This window comes from Emydura macquarii, unplaced genomic scaffold (genome assembly GCF_026122565.2).
Source record: "Emydura macquarii macquarii isolate MOO-44397 ecotype Brisbane River unplaced genomic scaffold, CSIRO-AGI_Emac_v2 contig_1644, whole genome shotgun sequence".
Lineage (NCBI taxonomy): Eukaryota > Metazoa > Chordata > Testudines > Chelidae > Emydura > Emydura macquarii.
This window is the reverse complement of record NW_027131781.1, coordinates 6,916,440-6,933,129: the sequence shown is the minus strand read 5'-3', so window position 1 is coordinate 6,933,129 and position 16,690 is coordinate 6,916,440. Positions and strand designations below refer to the sequence as shown.

General features: G+C 47.1%; 1 protein-coding gene across 4 annotated transcripts in view; it reads left to right on the top strand.

The window, feature by feature from the left end:
- PLEKHO2 (pleckstrin homology domain containing O2) overlaps window positions 1-16,690 on the top strand; it is a 36,983-nt gene that overhangs the window by 11,255 nt on the left and 9,038 nt on the right. For 2 of the 4 annotated variants that reach the window (XM_067555582.1, XM_067555581.1), the window contains 2 exons: window positions 5,499-5,615; window positions 14,297-14,401. In XM_067555582.1, the coding sequence (XP_067411683.1) occupies window positions 5,499-5,615; window positions 14,297-14,401 (222 nt within the window). Of the gene's footprint in view, window positions 1-5,498; window positions 5,616-14,296; window positions 14,402-16,690 lie in introns of those variants that run through there. The other 2 variants (XM_067555584.1, XM_067555583.1) reach the window with 2 other exon arrangements.

The window sequence follows — 16,690 nt, the reverse complement described above, 5'->3', positions numbered from 1 at the left end:
TAGCATGAATAGGAGTCTGTAGAGGGCCAGATTTACTAACGCTGGCCTTGAACAATGGCTTCATTTGTAGGTCCAAATGCCACACTTGTTTTTCTGAGGGCACAGGTGTGTCAGCTGTACATGCAAACCTTAGTGTGTACAATGTTTAGTGCATACACAATCAAAGGCAAGGCTACGGGCAGCTGAAACTCTAGTGTTGCATCACTGAAAAAAAATACAGCCTAAGACTAGCACAGATACTGCAGTCGCATGGTTTATGGTTATCGGCTGTAATTCGTCTTTGATTGAAATTCGGCAGTTAGGACTTGCTCATCCATTTTGAAACACGTTCATCATTTCTTCGTCAGGTGTCAGGGGTGTTCTAAAGGGTAGCTGTCTACCCAAGGCAAATTGTAAATGGCTAGGCCAGCCCACAGCAATTCTGGGCCCCAGGGCAGAACAGTTAGAAAGGGATGGCTGAGGTCCAAGTGGGCTTATGCTGGAAGTTTTTGCTGGTTTATTATGCGCCATGCAGGTTCCCAGGCAGCGGAGGAGGTTGTATCTGCTAATCAGCTTCTCCTGTCCCTTGGACTCCCCAGGGAGGTACTGATGGAGCAGATACCGCCTCTTCCTCGGCTCAGGGGAGAGGTGGAGAGCGCGAGCAGCAAGGCCTCAGGGGAGGAGGGGTGTGGAGGAGAGGAGGATATGCATCTACCCTCCCATCCACCCAGGCCCTTTTAAATCGCTGGTCCCCTGGGCAATGCCCCTTCCCCTCCCCCTCGGCGGGCCTGTAAATGGCTATCATATTACACTGAGCAGATGGTTGGCGAAAATCTCTGGTACCTTTAATATGCTTCAAACTTCCTTCAATTGATATGGAGTCAGGTGTGTTTCCTAGATCCCATTCTGGCTTCACCGACATCACCCCACACCCTAACCTCTGCATGAACTGACTGTGCTACCTAAGATATATTTATAGTGTGTATGTCGCACACCTAACAACAGTAACTTGGCTGCACACATACCCACACTAATACATATATGTCCATGCCACTCACACACTGAGGGAGGGGCTCAGATACTACACTGATGAGCACAGTACAAAAGCCTATATAGAATAGACGAGAATAGAATAGGCATTGTTATGAAATAATGATTCGGCCTGCCTTCAAGAGAACATGTGTATCCTGGCCAGAATGAAAATGAAATTCAGAGAATGATACAGGATGTCTGAAGAACAAGGACTCCTGTTCAGAAGGTTGTTGAACATAAAAGTCAGTGCAGTCCCAATACAGATTAGACGGTATCACTCATTTTTGAAATTACCTCTGATTCTTTTTTGTCCAAAGTAACACAACTAATTAAAAACCTGGTTATTTAAATGTATATCATTGAAGGCATCAAGGAGCATAATCTAGCCTGTAAAGAACAGGACTGGAGGTCAGGGAATCTGGATTCTCTCTCTGGCTCCGCAGTAGACTTCCTATGTGACCTTTGGTCAAGTGTTTACCATCTCTGCCTGCATTTTCCACATTTGTAAAGTGGAGATAATGCATTCCCTGCTTCAATGCTTAATTCATTAAATTACTTTCAAAGCCTCAGATAGAAGGTTCGGCAAGAACAGAAATGATTATTACACCAATGTAGACGTCCTTGGTGGTTAACCACAAATAGCGCATTTGGGACTCGTCAAAAATTTTCAATCAAAACTTTTTTTTTTTTTTAATGGAAAAATATATTTTCAACTAGATGAAAATTTTTGTGGAAAGTGACAACTTTCGTAGAAAATGTTTTATTATTATTTTGGAAAATCATAAAACCAAATAATAAAACCCAAAATGTTGGCATTTTTAGAGTTTTGGCAATGTTCAGTCAAATATTCTTCATTGCCAAACACACACACAAAAAAAAAAAATAAAAAAGTCAGTTTTTGGTTTTTCAACAAACATTCAAAACTCTGGAAATGGAACCTTCCATTTTCCAACCAGCTGTACCCATATTATTTTTTACACATACAATGCTTCAATTAAATGTATGTATTAATATGTAAAAAGTGTCCTCAAGTGTTAATAACTTTCTGCCCACGGCCCCAATCCAGCAAAACACTTAAAGTTACATGTGTGCTTAAGCTGTCAGTAGACGACTACCTGAGTAATCAATTCATAGATCAGTCTATTTTCATTCTGCAGGTTATACACATACTTAATTGCTGTCTTGCATCAGGGTCTTAAGTGTCTTATTGATGCCCTTAACTCTAGCAAGTGCAAAAGTGATTTAAAAATCTAACATGTATGAAATGAAAGAGAAAGGAGGACTGAATAAAATTCACCATCCCGCTGTCACCTCTCAACAGTTATGTGTAACGCTCCTGGACAAAAGCTGAGCTGCATTTGAAATGTCACGGGACAGCCCCAAACATCTGTGCTGCAATATAAAGTAAAACCCTTGACTGCAGACTAAGGCCGCTGCGAAATTAAACCCTTGTATCTTAGCACAACATAAAACAATAATTGTAACTCCCCTGTGATACGAGAGAAAACTAGAACACAAGCGGGTGTGGGATAGACTGGTGCGTCCCGTTTTGTAAGAGTAGATCTCCAGAACTCAGAGGTGACCTTAAAGTTATAGAAATGTGCTGGCTGGTCCTGAAAGGTGCTGAACGCATATAGCTTTGAGCAGGGGGTTGGACTAGATGACCTCCTGAGGTCTCTTCCAACCCTAATCTATGATTCTATGAGCTGCCAAGAGGTCATGGGTCATGCAGGCCCTCAGCACCAGGCCGTTCGAGTCTTTATTTCAGCTGTGGATATTAAATATGTAGGATTTTCTTGTGACCTGGCTGGGCACTGAACTAATGCCGGCCTCTTGCCAATGGTAAACTGTCACATTTAGACACGCTCCAAGTTCAGAATCTTCCTTTGCTTCTTATATGGGGTTTCCTTCTTCATCTTGGTCCAGGCCACCCTTTTCTCCCCCTCACTAGATGGGGTAATTTACTTGGGAAACTCCAGTTTCTAAAATACTCTCTCCCTACGGGGCCTGGCCTAGAAACCAGGCCTGTGTCCTAGGACGGGGCCTGTACACAGAGATTCAACCTTTTTGCCGTACTCTGAGTCCCCCATCTGTACTCCACTGGAAGCTGACCTGTTCCCACTTATTTCCTAGCTGTGCTTAAGTGCCAACTCCTCCCCCAGGGGAAATACTGAAGGTTAAATGCTGCAGTGACCAGCATATTTCCAGAGCTTTGTGGGGGCTGATGCCCATGGTAGAGCTTCTGGTCCCTCACCTGCCATGCCCTTCCCCTCCCCCAAAACCATCACAGCCACCAACCATCCTCATATGGGAGAATGGCTTCTGTGGGACCTGGGGGAAGGTGCCTGTCAAACCCTCTAGGTGGGAAAGAAGGGAGGGAGGGCTGAGGAGGATTATACGGCCCTTAGAGACATTCTGGGAGCAAAGCTGCTGCCACAGACTAGAGCTGGACCTATTGCCAACTGGCTTTTTGAGCTAACCTCCCCACCAAGCTTTGCCAATCCACCTTGATCCTGACCCACAACCGACGGTCACAGAGAGGCGACTGACTGGGTGGCAGTTTTGTGATGTGGGCAAACTCTCCTCTAACAACCAGCCTGAGATCACCCAGCATATATGCCCATGTTTGTGACCTCACCCTCCTCTGTCATTTGCTGGTTTATAGGGTTTATTAAAGGTTCTGTTTCCATCCCGGACACATTTGTAATTACGCTGCAAGGACAGGCCATGTGAGCCCTGTCAGAGTGCGTGCCATCTGCTGCGCAGACAGCGGCTATAGAAAGGGCCTGGTCCTGCACTTTTGGAGTGAGCTGGTTTCAGTGCGAGCAGAAGCAGGTTCGTGCTGCACATCGGACGTGGAGGCAGATGCGTCCAGTTCTCCCCTGTTACTCGCCTCCTCTGTTTAAAGTGAAATAAACGTTCCTTTAATTTAAAAAAAAAAATCCAGATCTAAATTAGGTCCAGGCACCTTTGTGTGACTCGCACCCTGCTCTGTATGCCAGCACTGCAGCTCAGCGGGGGCCTCCTCTGTGAATATAATGCAATGAAAGAAATTGCAACACAGCAAGAGCACTTAAACGTCAGAGGGTAAACCATGGAAATTCCCCTCAACCCACTTCCCTTGTGACTATTCCCTGCTTCTAACTGTTCAGTAACTTCCTGGCTAGGACATGTGGCCCACACCCTACACTCCCCCTCTACTATTCCCCAGGCATTTGCGAAACGTAGCTAGAAGCCGGTCTGAGCCCCAAACCGCACAATTTGGGGGTGCTCACAGTCAGAGTTTTAGTTTGGGCCAATGACAGAGACAAGCCTGAGACACGACATTCGGATTTGGATCCCCACTTTCCATAAAGGTCATGGGAGTTGGCGGCCGAGTCCCAGTCAGAGCCCATGTCTTATGAAAACACTCTTTGGTTCACATCTCAGAGACCTCTGTGTTGCTGCTTCTCTCACTTCCTGCAAATGTCCTAATTTGCAGCCTGCAGCAACTGCTGTTCTCCACTTCTGTGACGTCAGGATTTGTTACACTAATGTGAGCGATTAATATGTATGAACACGAAGCTAATTGAAAAGTCTTCAGGGCAGAGACCCTGCCTGCAACCATGTGTTTGTACAGCACCTAGCACAGTGGGGCCCAAATGAGATTGGCGTCACTGTGATAGAAATAATAATAATATTCCCCGCATGTTACATTGTCTTCCCTACTAAATGGACCAGTTGAAAACGATGCGATGTCTGGGTAACTGAACCAGGGCTCCGTGTGCATGAAACTTTAGCTATGTCATTAGACAGAATGGGCCAAGTTCATCTAATTAAAATCATCATTGACTTCAGTGGCGAGATAGGCCCCAAGAAGACACTGGCATTGATAGTGCTGCCTTCTTTAGAATAATATGATTCCATTTTGAAAGATCAAATGTACAGACAGGAAAAACGTGCTTAAACAACATATGGCCATCGCTGGGTTTGTTCTTATTGAAAGGAAGGGTGATCCAAGCCTGCAGCACAAGAGATCCTGGAGATCTGGATTCTTGTCCCTGCTCTGCCAGATTCCCTGCATGATCCTGAGTAGTCACGGTCTGTGCCTCAGTTTCCCCTTGTGTAAAACAGGGATAATATTTACCTAACTCACTGGAGGACTGGAAGGCTAAGTTAAGGCTTATAAAGCACTTTGAGATCCTGATAGAAAGCATTACAGAAATGCAAAATATAGTCAGTTCTGCTCACAGCAGCTAGTCATGTGAGCTAACGCCTCTGCTGAATGACATGCAGCCTACAGAGCAGCAGATTTTCTTTTGTGAGGTGTTTGCCTGATTCATGGAGGCTTCTGCCTGCAGAACTATAATTGCACGCAGATTATTTTAAAGGAGAACTAGGGTTGGAGAGACAAAGGGATGAAAATGCAGACGTTGATATGCATTTGATTTAGAGGTATAATGTTATAGATAAAGATTTTCTTTCTCTCTTCTCCCCCCGCTCTGCAGGAGGAACAGAAATGCATAGAAACGGTGGAACTTGAGAACTATGACAAGTGCCAAGATTTGCGCGCGCTCTTGAAAAGGAAAAACCGTTTCATTTTAATTCGATCCTCGGGTAAGAAGGTAGGATTATCCTTCTCTTCCCTTTGAACTCCACTACCTACTAAAGTATCTATGTGCCTAGAAACCTAAAGAAACCAGAATTCTCATTCTGATTTTGCAGTGATTTACGGTAATGAACTGGCTAATGTGTGTATCTACCATCCCTGCCCTGCCCCTCCACCTGGGCTTTCTGGTGTCTCATAGATCCTAGATTGCTAACAAACAAGGGCAATTCTCCCTTTAATGCTTTTGGAGTGAGAGGCTCTGAGGTTTGTCCCCAATGCAGCAGGGGTGTTCTGAGTGGCAAAGGAACAACCACAAAGTGGCTGTGAATTCTTTACAAGAGGCGGGGAGGGTGGATAGCCAGGGGAGGAATTCCTTCTTCACCGCTACTTTCCCCCAGGAGAAGTGTTTCCTCATGAATTTTTCAGCTTTAGAGACTTCTGTCTGAGACAAGGTTTCATCAGCGGAGAATGAAAAAAAGCGTCTTCCTTCTGCACCCATCTGTTCTCTCCCGGGTCCTGATTAGGGACAGCACTTGATCTACACATATGCTCAAGTCCCCTGGAAGTCAGTGAGAGTTAAGCGTGTGCTTAATGTGTTTTCCTGAATCAGGGCTCTTGTTTTGAGTAAATCTTTTGACTTTGCTGAAATAATGGTGCCAAGAATCAACTTTCAAAGGAGAGTCCATAAAAAAAAATGTATATATTTATATATATATAATATCTCTCTATATATGGAAAGCAGCATGGCTGAGTGGATTGAGCATTGGACTGGGACACCAGCAAACAGCGTTCTATTCCTGGCTTTGCCCCTGACCTGCTGTGTGACTTTGGGCAAGTCACGTCAACTCCCTGTGCCTCAGTTTCCCCATCTGTAAAATGATACCGATCTCCTTTGAGAGCTAAGAGTCAGGTATTATTTTGCCAAATCCCCCAAACCCTAGCACATGGGGTTCCTGTGGCAAGATCCGGTGCCATCCAAAACCTAATATCAGCACAGGAATCAAAATGCCTTTATAAATCCAGTACAGCCCTGAGCCAGAGTCAAACCCTGCTTTGCCCGCCACCCCCCTACAGCTTTCACTACAGGACTGCTGAGAGTCGGAAGAGCAGCAGCAGGATTGTGCCTCTAGTTTTGACATTCTCCTCTCGTAAACAACACAGTTAGCTCTTTTGTCCCTAGCCTTACAGTCACAGAAATGTAGGGCTGGAAGGGACATGCAGAGACCATCAAGTAACCCACCCCTGACGGGTGTTTGTCCAAACTGTTCTTAAAAGCTTCCAGTGATGGGAATTCCACGACCTCCCTTGGAAACCTACCCTCACACTTAGAAAGCTTTTCCTAAGATCTAACCTAAATCTCCCTTGCTGCAGATTAAGGCCATTACTTAATTAAGGTCTACAGTGGACATGGAGAACAATTGATCATGGTTTTCTTTATAACATCCATTAACGTAATTGAAGGCTGTTAAGAGGTTCCCCCTCAGTTGTCTTTTCTCAGGACTAAACATATCCAGGGATGTTTTTTTTTAACCTTTCCTCATAACTCAGGTGTTCTAAACCTTTGATCAATTTTGTTGCTCTTCTCTGGACTCCCGCTGATTTATCCACATCTTTCCTAAAGTATGGCACCCAGAATGGCACAGAGTATTCCAGATGAGGCCTCACCTGAGTAGAGTGAGCAGTTACCTTCTGTGTCTTACATATGACACTCCTGTTAATATACCCCAGAATGATACTAACCTTTTTTGCAAGTGCATCATATTGTTAACCCATATTCAATTTGTGATCCACTATAATCCCCAGATCCTTTTCACCAGTATCGCCACCTAGCCAACTCTTCCCCATTGTGTAGTTGTGCATTTCATTTTTTGCCTCCCTAAGTGAAGCACTTTGCACTTGTCTTTATTGAATTTCATCTTGTTGATTTCAGACCAATTTGCCAACTTGTCAAGTTGTTCTGAATTCTAATATTGTCCTCCAAAGTACTTGCAACCCCTCCCAGCTCGGTGCCATTGGCAGATTTTATAAGCCTACTCTTCACTCCATTATCCAAGTCATTAATGGAAATATTGACTAGGACCAGACTCAGGACTGACCCCTGTGGAACCTCACTAGAGACGCCTTCCCAGTTTGACAGTGAACCAGTTGTGCATCCACCTTGTAGTAATTTCATCTAGACCATGGTTTCCCTAGTTTGCTTGAGACTGTCATGTGGGACTGTGTCAAAAGCCTGACTGAATCAAGATATATCTCGTCTACTGCTTCCCTCCTATCCACTAGGCCAGTAACCCTCTCAAAGAAGAAAGTTAGGTTAGTTTGACATGATTTGTTTTTGACAAATCCATGCTAGATATTCCTTATAATCCTATTATCCTCTAGGTGCTTACAAATTGATTTCTTCCAGTATCTTTGTTGTTGTGCTGAGATATCTCACTTCTGGTTTTGATTTTGATTGGTTTTCTTCTTCTTCTTCTTCTCCTTTTGTTTTGTTTTTTTTGGCCTAAGACTGAGAACATGTCACTGAATTATGGTTTCCTTGTTCTAGATTTGACAGGCTTTGACGGGGAGGGGAGTTGACCAAAACAAATTCATTTCTACAAGGATTTCTGCAGCCAAAAATGTCAGCGTCTCAGCTCAGTCTGTTTTACCTGAATGAGGACTATTCAGCCCCTGTAGGGTTTTTTGCACACTCTCAGGTTTCAGTTAGTATTTATTAGTACAGTAATGCCAAGAGAACTTTACAGAGTTCAGAGCATTATTGTGCTAAACTCTGTATGAACACAGAGGCAGGCCCTTTCGCAAAGAACCAGCACCCTGACCAGGCAAAGGAGAAGAAAGGAAGCGGCATTATACCCATTTTGCAGATGGGAAGTGGGGGGGAGAGGGGAAGAGAGAGATTAAATGACTTGCCCAAGGTCACACAGGAAGTCTGTGGCAGAGCCAGTCTCCTGAGTTCCACTCCAGAGCTGTAACCACAAGACCAGCCTTCCAGTCTTATTGGTGGGGTATCTTGCAATTTGACTAAACATGAATAGCAACTTAATCTAATATTTAAGGTCCTACAAGCCTAACCCCACCGGCGGCTGCCCACCATCCGTTAACCGCCGAGCACCCACAGCTCCAGTGATTGGATCCCGTTAGCTACTTTGGGCCATTTGTTTTTAAGCAGAAATCCCAGCTGCAGTCAATGGAGATAAATCTGCTTAGAAATGGAAGGTCCAATAGGAACCTATTGTACATTGAGGAAAGGGTCAAATCATTCTCAGCTTTACTTACGCCAGTATCTGCATTCGTTTCAGCCGCACTACAGGCATGCATCCAGGCACAAGAGCTGACCCCAGGTACTTCATACCTTACCATAAGGGTGGTGCTTTCCACCTCGCAACCCACCACTGACGGTTAACTTCACTTTTTCAAAGCACTGGCCCCATGACAGTCCACCCGTTCCTCTGCTCTATATAATATCATGCCCCTAATTAAATGGAGACCCAGAGAAAGACCATGTGTTAAGAAAGCCCCTTTAGCTGAAATGAGTTTTGATCAATGAAAAGTTCACTGTTTGTAGCGGGTTTTTTTCCCCTTTGGCAGGGAACCTAGCGAGGGTGTTGACACGCAAAATACTTAATCACAGATGCCAGAGCAGGCTTCAGGCAAGCGAGCCAATGTACACAACTGTCGTCTTTCTGTTTTGAAATTGCAGCTGTGGTGATATTTATCAACTAAACCTTGTCCATTGGGAAGCCTTGCTGCCATCCGCCGTCTGTGCAGCAGTTGGAAATCACACACCCCATTATCTGGATTTTGGAGCTCTTGAGGGCTAGCTGACTTTTCTTTGCCATGTTTGCTGATCGTGGGCTAAATGAGTGTACAAATTTCGGGGGAGGGCTGGGTTTATGGGAGCTGCGTGGGCTCTTGGCCCCAGCGGCGTACCGAGAGGGGACATAGCGGGTGGCGCCGGGCCGACCCGGCCCTTCACCATGGACAGGGGGTGGGGGATGCAGGAGGCTCTGAGGGGCACCCCTCAGTGCCTCTCCCCCCAGCATGTCGTGAAGGGCTGGCCCGGCACCCCACCCCCAGGCCGGTGGGCTGAGGCCGCCCAGTCCAAGCCAGCGCCGGGCTGTGGGGTTGGAGTGATGGGTCAGCGCAGGGCCGGCCTTTCACGATGGGAGGTGCCCCCTCAGCCCCTCCCTCCCGCCCCCCACCCGTGCGTCATGAAGGACCAGACCAGCCCCCCTACCCAGGCCAGGGGTAGAGGCCGTCCCCGTCCGCGTTGGCACCAGGCTGAGGGGCTGGAGCAGGAGAGGCGGGCTCCGCGCGGAGGATAAGTGCGGGGAGAGGGGGGTGTCAGAGCCAAACCTGTATTTGCGCCCCCCCAAACTGCACTCTGCCCCCACAAGTACAGACCCCCCTCCCTGGGGCAGCTGGGGGATAGTGCTGGGACCCCTCCTGCCCTGCGTGGGGAGGTGTGTGATGCCTGGGGGGGGGCGCAAATGTAGGCTTGGCCCCCTGGCGCCAGAGACCCTCAGTATGCCACTGCGTGGCCCCACTGAAAAAAATAACAGGGCACTTTTATTTAAATATGGGGGGTTATGCTGAATTAATTAAGCCCACCACGCCTGTGAAAATACTTAACACCTACACAGCACTGTGCCTAGTCAGCCATTAAATAACCTTCAGTCACTTGGGGTGGAAGATAACCGTGTTATCCCCATTTTACTGATGTGGAAGTTGAGTCAGTTTCCTCCACCTGGCCGTTTGCTTTCAGTAACCCCAGACTGGTCCTGTATCGAATGGCTGGAAGGCTAGCATAAGTGGCTGAAATTCTGTTCTCTAAATACAGGTGTATCTTGGGGAAAATGCCAGGTAAGCATTGTGAGATGTGCTTCCCAAGACGGCCTGTGACTTGAAGAAAAGACCAAGGGATATATGTAGTATTACGTGTGCACCTCTGAATGTGCTAAAAGTGAGGATTAGTGGCATATTGGGGTGGAGGGAATTACTGCAAGTTCTTTCAAATACTTGGTGCTTCTGTGCAAGGATCTCAAAATGCTTTACAGATATTAGGGTGAAATTCACTTCGGCTAGAGGGCCAGGCCAAGGACAGACATCACTTAATTCCCCAAAATAGGGCTCAAGTGAGACCAAGACCCTTGTGCTGGTCTCTGGGCACCAACTAATGAATTTAGCCTCAGTCCCCCTGTGAATACACAGGTTTTAAGGCCAAAAGGGACTCTTGTGATCATCTAATCTGCCCTCCCACAGAACAGGTCACGGGGCTCCCCTGAACAAGTCCTTGACAGAACGCTGTCTGACCCCTAGTCCAGCGTGCTACCCACAAGATCACAAAGGTGGGTCTGTCAGTACTACCCCCCTTTTACAATTTGGGGGGACACCAAGCACAGAGCACGACTTGTGCCAGGTTACACAGCAAGTCTCTGGCAGAGCTGTGGAGAGAACACAGGTCTCCTCCCTCCCAGACCCGTACAGTAGCTTCACGAGCATCCTTTCACAATCTGCCAGCCCAGCTGGTGCCATAGCTGCGTGTAGGTGCATGAAACTGTAGGTCAGCGTTCAATTGTACAACCACGGTTACATGCCAGAGGGACACCTCAGCTTCTCCTTAACGATGAACGGTCCCCCGAGCCTTCACTCAACCCTGCCGTACATTCACAGACTGACACCAACACTTAGTCACGCTCCACTCTCGGAGGCCCAGGGGCTTTGTCAGGGACCCAGAAATGAGGCACAAAGTGGCAAGAGAGGAGGAAGCTTGAAAGCAGGGGATCCTTTCCTTGAACAATGTGTCCCGAGTTCTCTGTACTCCCGCTGTAAGCTGCCAGGTCTCTGCCAGGCAGCCCAACAGCTGAGCTGTGCACAAGGAAATCTTTCTCGCAGGCTTTTCTAATCACAAAGCTTAACAGCAAAACTGTTTCCAAACAAAAAGGATTTTAAGCGCACACAGAAACAGTCCTTCTCAGGCTAAAACAAAAGCAGCCTGGCACGGTGTTTTGGAGACTTGCTTTCCTTTAGCTTCCCTGCTTAGCATGACCTCTGGGTCTCCTGAACAGAGAGCTGTTGTTATGACGCTCCCCAGTTCAGGCCCTTACCTCCGAGTCGAGCTGTTCAGGAGCAGCTTGACCTTGTCACCCTACCTTTTCCACTGGTTCGCTTGTAGGAGGCAGGAAATCCCAGGAAGGATTGCCTCCCTTTCTGCTATGCTGAAGTAAAGGGTTTCATGCCCCATTCCGCTCACCTTCATGGCCGTGGTGAATGATTTATAGACATTGAAAGTGAGGGTTTGCGTGGGACTGAGGCAGATTAGAATCGAAACCTCTCATTTAGATCTCGTTCTAAACATTAGAATCTGACATCTCGTCCCTCCTAGCAAAGGGCAGCTGCAGAAGGGAAGGGTGACTGCCTAGTGGTTAAAGCTCAGGAGAGGGAAGGAGGCAGCCTGGCTTCTAGGCCCGTCAGACTTCATCTGATGCTGAACGTTTCAGCCTGGTGATTTGCCTAGCCAGGGGTTGCCTATTGATGGTCACCTAAGTGAAAGGGACCCCATTTTCAGAAGGTGCCAAGAAGTCCTCCTTTCTGTTAACTTCGGTGGAAGTGGTAGCTGCTCAGAACACCCCACCTCTGTCAGGTGGCTTTATAAGAATAGTGGAGTCGGCAGCCCTGTCTGTTAACGATGCCTGCCACTTCTGTTTTCAGTCACTTACAACTTTGCCAAATTTCAGCTGTTTGGGCTTAAACTTTCTAGGCCAGTGTCTGAAATTTTTCTGGAAAATTTCAGCCAAAACTCTTCAGCCTTTTCCAAAAACAAGGCTAGGGAAAAATACATGGGTTTGCCCTTGTTAAAATTCTGGTCACCTTTCCTTTGAGAAGCTTTGCACCCCATGCTTTGGAACAGGGAGACTGAGGTCAGGGGACTTAAGTTCTATTCCCAGCTCTGCTGCATTAGAGAAAGTCAATTAACCTCTCTTTGCCTCAGTTTCCCTCTCTGTATGCTTGAGGAAACTTATTTCATCTGCTAACACATCCCTGTCAGGAAGCTTTTCCTGGTATGCATCCTAAGTTTTTCCTCTCTTAATTTCACCTCACTGCTCCGAATAGAAGTAAAACCCAGAGACGGAGAATGCCCATTAGGTCATTTCTTTGTTGCCCAAGTGAGAAGCTTGAGTAATTCCTCCAGAAATGGAGAACTGGGTCATCCTTTTAGTTACATGCCAACGTCTGGATGCACGAGAGGATGTTACATTCGCCAGTGGCAAAGGCCATTCTTTTGAACAAATGCACTGTTTCAGAACAGGCCACCGGAGAATTTCCTCACCATTCACTTGGATCTGTTGCCAAGAACTCTCTCAATCAGCCTCCCACTCGTTTTTAATGAGGAAACAGATATTTATCATGCATTGATCAAACAGCCCTGAACTTTCTAGCATGGACACTATCTGGAGTTTAAAAAAAACTAGCCATCCAAGTGAGCACAGAGTTCAGACTCTTGAAGGCCATTGCTTATTCATTCACTCAAGAAATTACATCCCACCTACGATTTCCTGTAGGGAATGCTGTCTGGGGTTTGTCAAGGCAGAACACTAGGAATTCTGAGAACTAGTCAGAGCTGTTGGGGAAATTGGCTCCCTCCCTGCAGAGAATTTCAATTAAAATGAAAAAAAAATAGTTTTCATTGAAATGTTCCATGGAAAAGTTTGACCTTTCAGTGAAAAATTAAACATTGAAATATGTAAATGATGCCATGGTGCAGTATGGGAGTTGTAGTTTGTTTATGTGCCTTGCACATCCATTCTTCTCTGTAGACTGGGCTCCCTGGTCAAACTACATCTCCCATGATGCACCATGGCGCAGTTCATGGTGAGAAGAGCAGTTGCATCATGGGAATCCCTGGTCCCCAAGCACAGTCTGAGGGAATGGGTTCTGTGCTGGGGGATCGCTGTGCTAGGCCAAGTGGAGAGCTCCTTCTCCTCTCCGGGCTTCAGCACAGCTTCTCTCCAGCCATAGCAGGGCATCATAGCTGCATCTGGTGTTACGATCTAAGGGCTTCTCTGTTGGCGTGGGAAGGGGGGAATTATGGCATATGGATCTATATGGCTCTGCCACTTTATCCTTCTGAACCCTCATGTCCTGTGACATCGGTGAGCGCTCCCCCACCACCCTGCCAGCCTGTCTGTGCACGGCCGAGGCAAGGTGTGCACCCCCCTTCACAGAGTCCCAGAATCCCGCCCTCGGCCTATGCAGCAGCACCATACAAGAGCAGGCAGGGTTTGTTCCTCACAGATTTCACCCTGCTCTCTGCCTGCAGCACGTGGGGAAGTTGGAGATACAGCATCTTATTGCACCTGACAACACGGCAGCATGAGTTGTTCAATCAGGCAAATCCCCTAAGTACAGAGCCATCTATTGCTCCAGGAACATTTCATCACCCTTTGCAGGAGGAAGGAACTGTTACCCGTGTTATTAATTGAATTGCTTGCTGCAAAAATAAAACTATAGCAACAAACCGTCCAGCAAAACAAAGCTATGTTCGTTGCGGCTGCGGAGTGAAGCCACTGCAAAGGAATTTCTAGTTTAAACACAGGCTGAGCTGGAGATTGAGTTTAAAACACAAATGATGTAGAGGCTACTTTTCTGTCCTTGGCAAATAACATTAAAATGAAAACATCTCTCTACCCCTTGCAGGTCCATGATATCAAATTTCAGGCTCAGAATTTGGAAGAGAAAGAATCATGGATGAAAGCCCTGAATGAAGGGATCAACAGAAGCAAAAATAAAATACTTGATGAGGTAAGACAAATGGGTTTCAAGCTGTATGCATTTTTGTGCCGGCCCTCATTCACTACACACAGATGGGCTCTAACTGAGACCCTCTGCCCCCACACCTCCAAGTTTCATAGGCAATCCAGCTCCAGGTCCTGTGCCCCTTGACCCCCATATTGCTATTAGCAGGTTTTGATTATAGCAACATTCTTAATCTGGTGGCCAGGTGTCATGTTAGCCTTGCTCCCCCGTCCTTCCTTTGCTTGGGCCTCCTGAATACTAAGCTACAACAAAGGTCAAAGCGAAAAAGAAAACTCTTGTGGCCAGATGCAGAGGTGGTGGAAGGAGAAGTGAGTTACACCGCTTACCGATGTGTAGGCAAGGCTTAGGCCATGTCTACACGTACAGCGGCACAGCTCTCCCATCGGCGTAAAAAACCCCACCTCCACAAACAGCTGAAGCTATGTCAGTGCAGCTTGTCTCTCTCCTTCCAACACAGCGCTGTGCGCTTACGTCGGTGTAACTTATGTTGCTCAGAGGGGTGATTTATTCACCCCGCCGAGTGACATAAATTATGCTGACATAACCTTAGTCACTGCAGCTTGCATTCGGGAGCCAGAACACATAAGAAGTTAGAGTAGCAGCTGGTTCACACCTTCCCCTGTCCTGCTGCTTCTCTTCTCTTCTCCTGGCCCCGTGGTATGTGTGTTACACAAACAAACCCACTGCCTAAGACGCAGTGAGCCAAATTCAGAAGGGCTGGAGAACGATAGGGGTGCGTTATGTTGTTACATGGGTTAGACTCTGATGTGGCATCACACAGGTGCTGAGGGGCCCGGAAGTGGCGTGTGTGACACCCAGAATTTGCCCCTGGGAATGGGATAACAATGCTGTGTCTTTTCCTCTCTGACAACGTACCTCTGAATGCGGAACATATACCTTTCAGCAGAGTTTCAAAGAAGCCTCTCTGGGATTGTCTGTATAGAATCCACCACCCCCTAAGCCATGCATTCCCCATATAAGTCATTTGCCCCCTTCCAATATTGTAATGCTGGGACTCTCAAGAAGGACAAAAGAGGGGAGTAGAGGAAATTATCTGACACTATGCAGTTGGCCTGAGCTACAAGCAACTAAGGGTCTGGTCCAGAGCCCACTGAACTCAGTGGGAGATGTACTAGTAACTTCAGAGGGCTTTGGATAAGACCCTGAGTTAACCCACTGGCATCTCTTACCTACCCCCATAGAAGTAACTAGGGCCCTGGAGCTACTGCAGCTCGGAATTTGCCGAGTGGCTGCTCTGCCCTGGCTGTGGAAGGCTATCCTTCCCCGCAGCTCCAAGACTCTCTATAGCACACAGCCTGCTTACTGCGACACTGCACTGGCCTTAGGGTTGGGCCCCAACTTTAAAACTGGACATGCAGGTAACGTGACACAGTTCATGCTGCCGGGAGAGATCTCTAATGGAAAGCTGCTACGCGGGCCTTTAGCACTACCATCCAGCGATGTGTTGCCAAGTGGTGCCTGAAGCCGCGCTGGCGAGGTTGCAGAGCAGCTGCCTCCCACCCACATGAACTCTGAAACTCTCCTCAAATCCAGACATTCAGCGCAGGGTTTGACATGGAGCGAACCTCAATGCTTTACCAGAAAGAGTAGCATCCACTGTGCATTCATTCAGTAATAAGGAGGAGGAGCAGAGAAACCACTACCAAGGAAATGGATATAAAGAAATGAGATGGGGTAACTTGGAGACTAAGAAACCAATGAGGTCTGATTAGTGAAAGACAGGCCAGTCATTAGGGAAGTGGAAACTAGTGTAAAAATCTTTGAGAGAAAGGCAGGGGATAAAAACCACCACATGCCTTTGTCAAGCATGCGCTACAGACATGGCATAGCATATAGAACGGGCTCAATCCTGTGCCTGTTACTCAGGCAAGGAAGCCAGTGGGAAGTTGGACTAAGGAGCGGAGAATGGGACTCCAATTGCACTGTGCCATTTTGATGAGAAAAAGCATTTAAATTTAAAAGATCCAGACTCTCTATTTTTGTTCACTGGAGGCCACGCGCAGTACCTGGAGGAGGTCCAGGAGAGCACCTTGGGAGGCATTGCTTGTTCGTCATAGCAAATAAAAAGCAGCACTCGTAAGTAACTGGACCAGCTGGGATCAGCAGACGAGCTGGGGCTAGATCATAAACCTGAGCAGCAGAAAACTCAGCATTCGAGCTCACGCTCACGTTACCGATAAGCAGGAGAGGTGATGTAATGTAGTGTAATGCCAGACAGCCCTTGCTGTAGCAACCAGCCTCCGACTCCCTGGT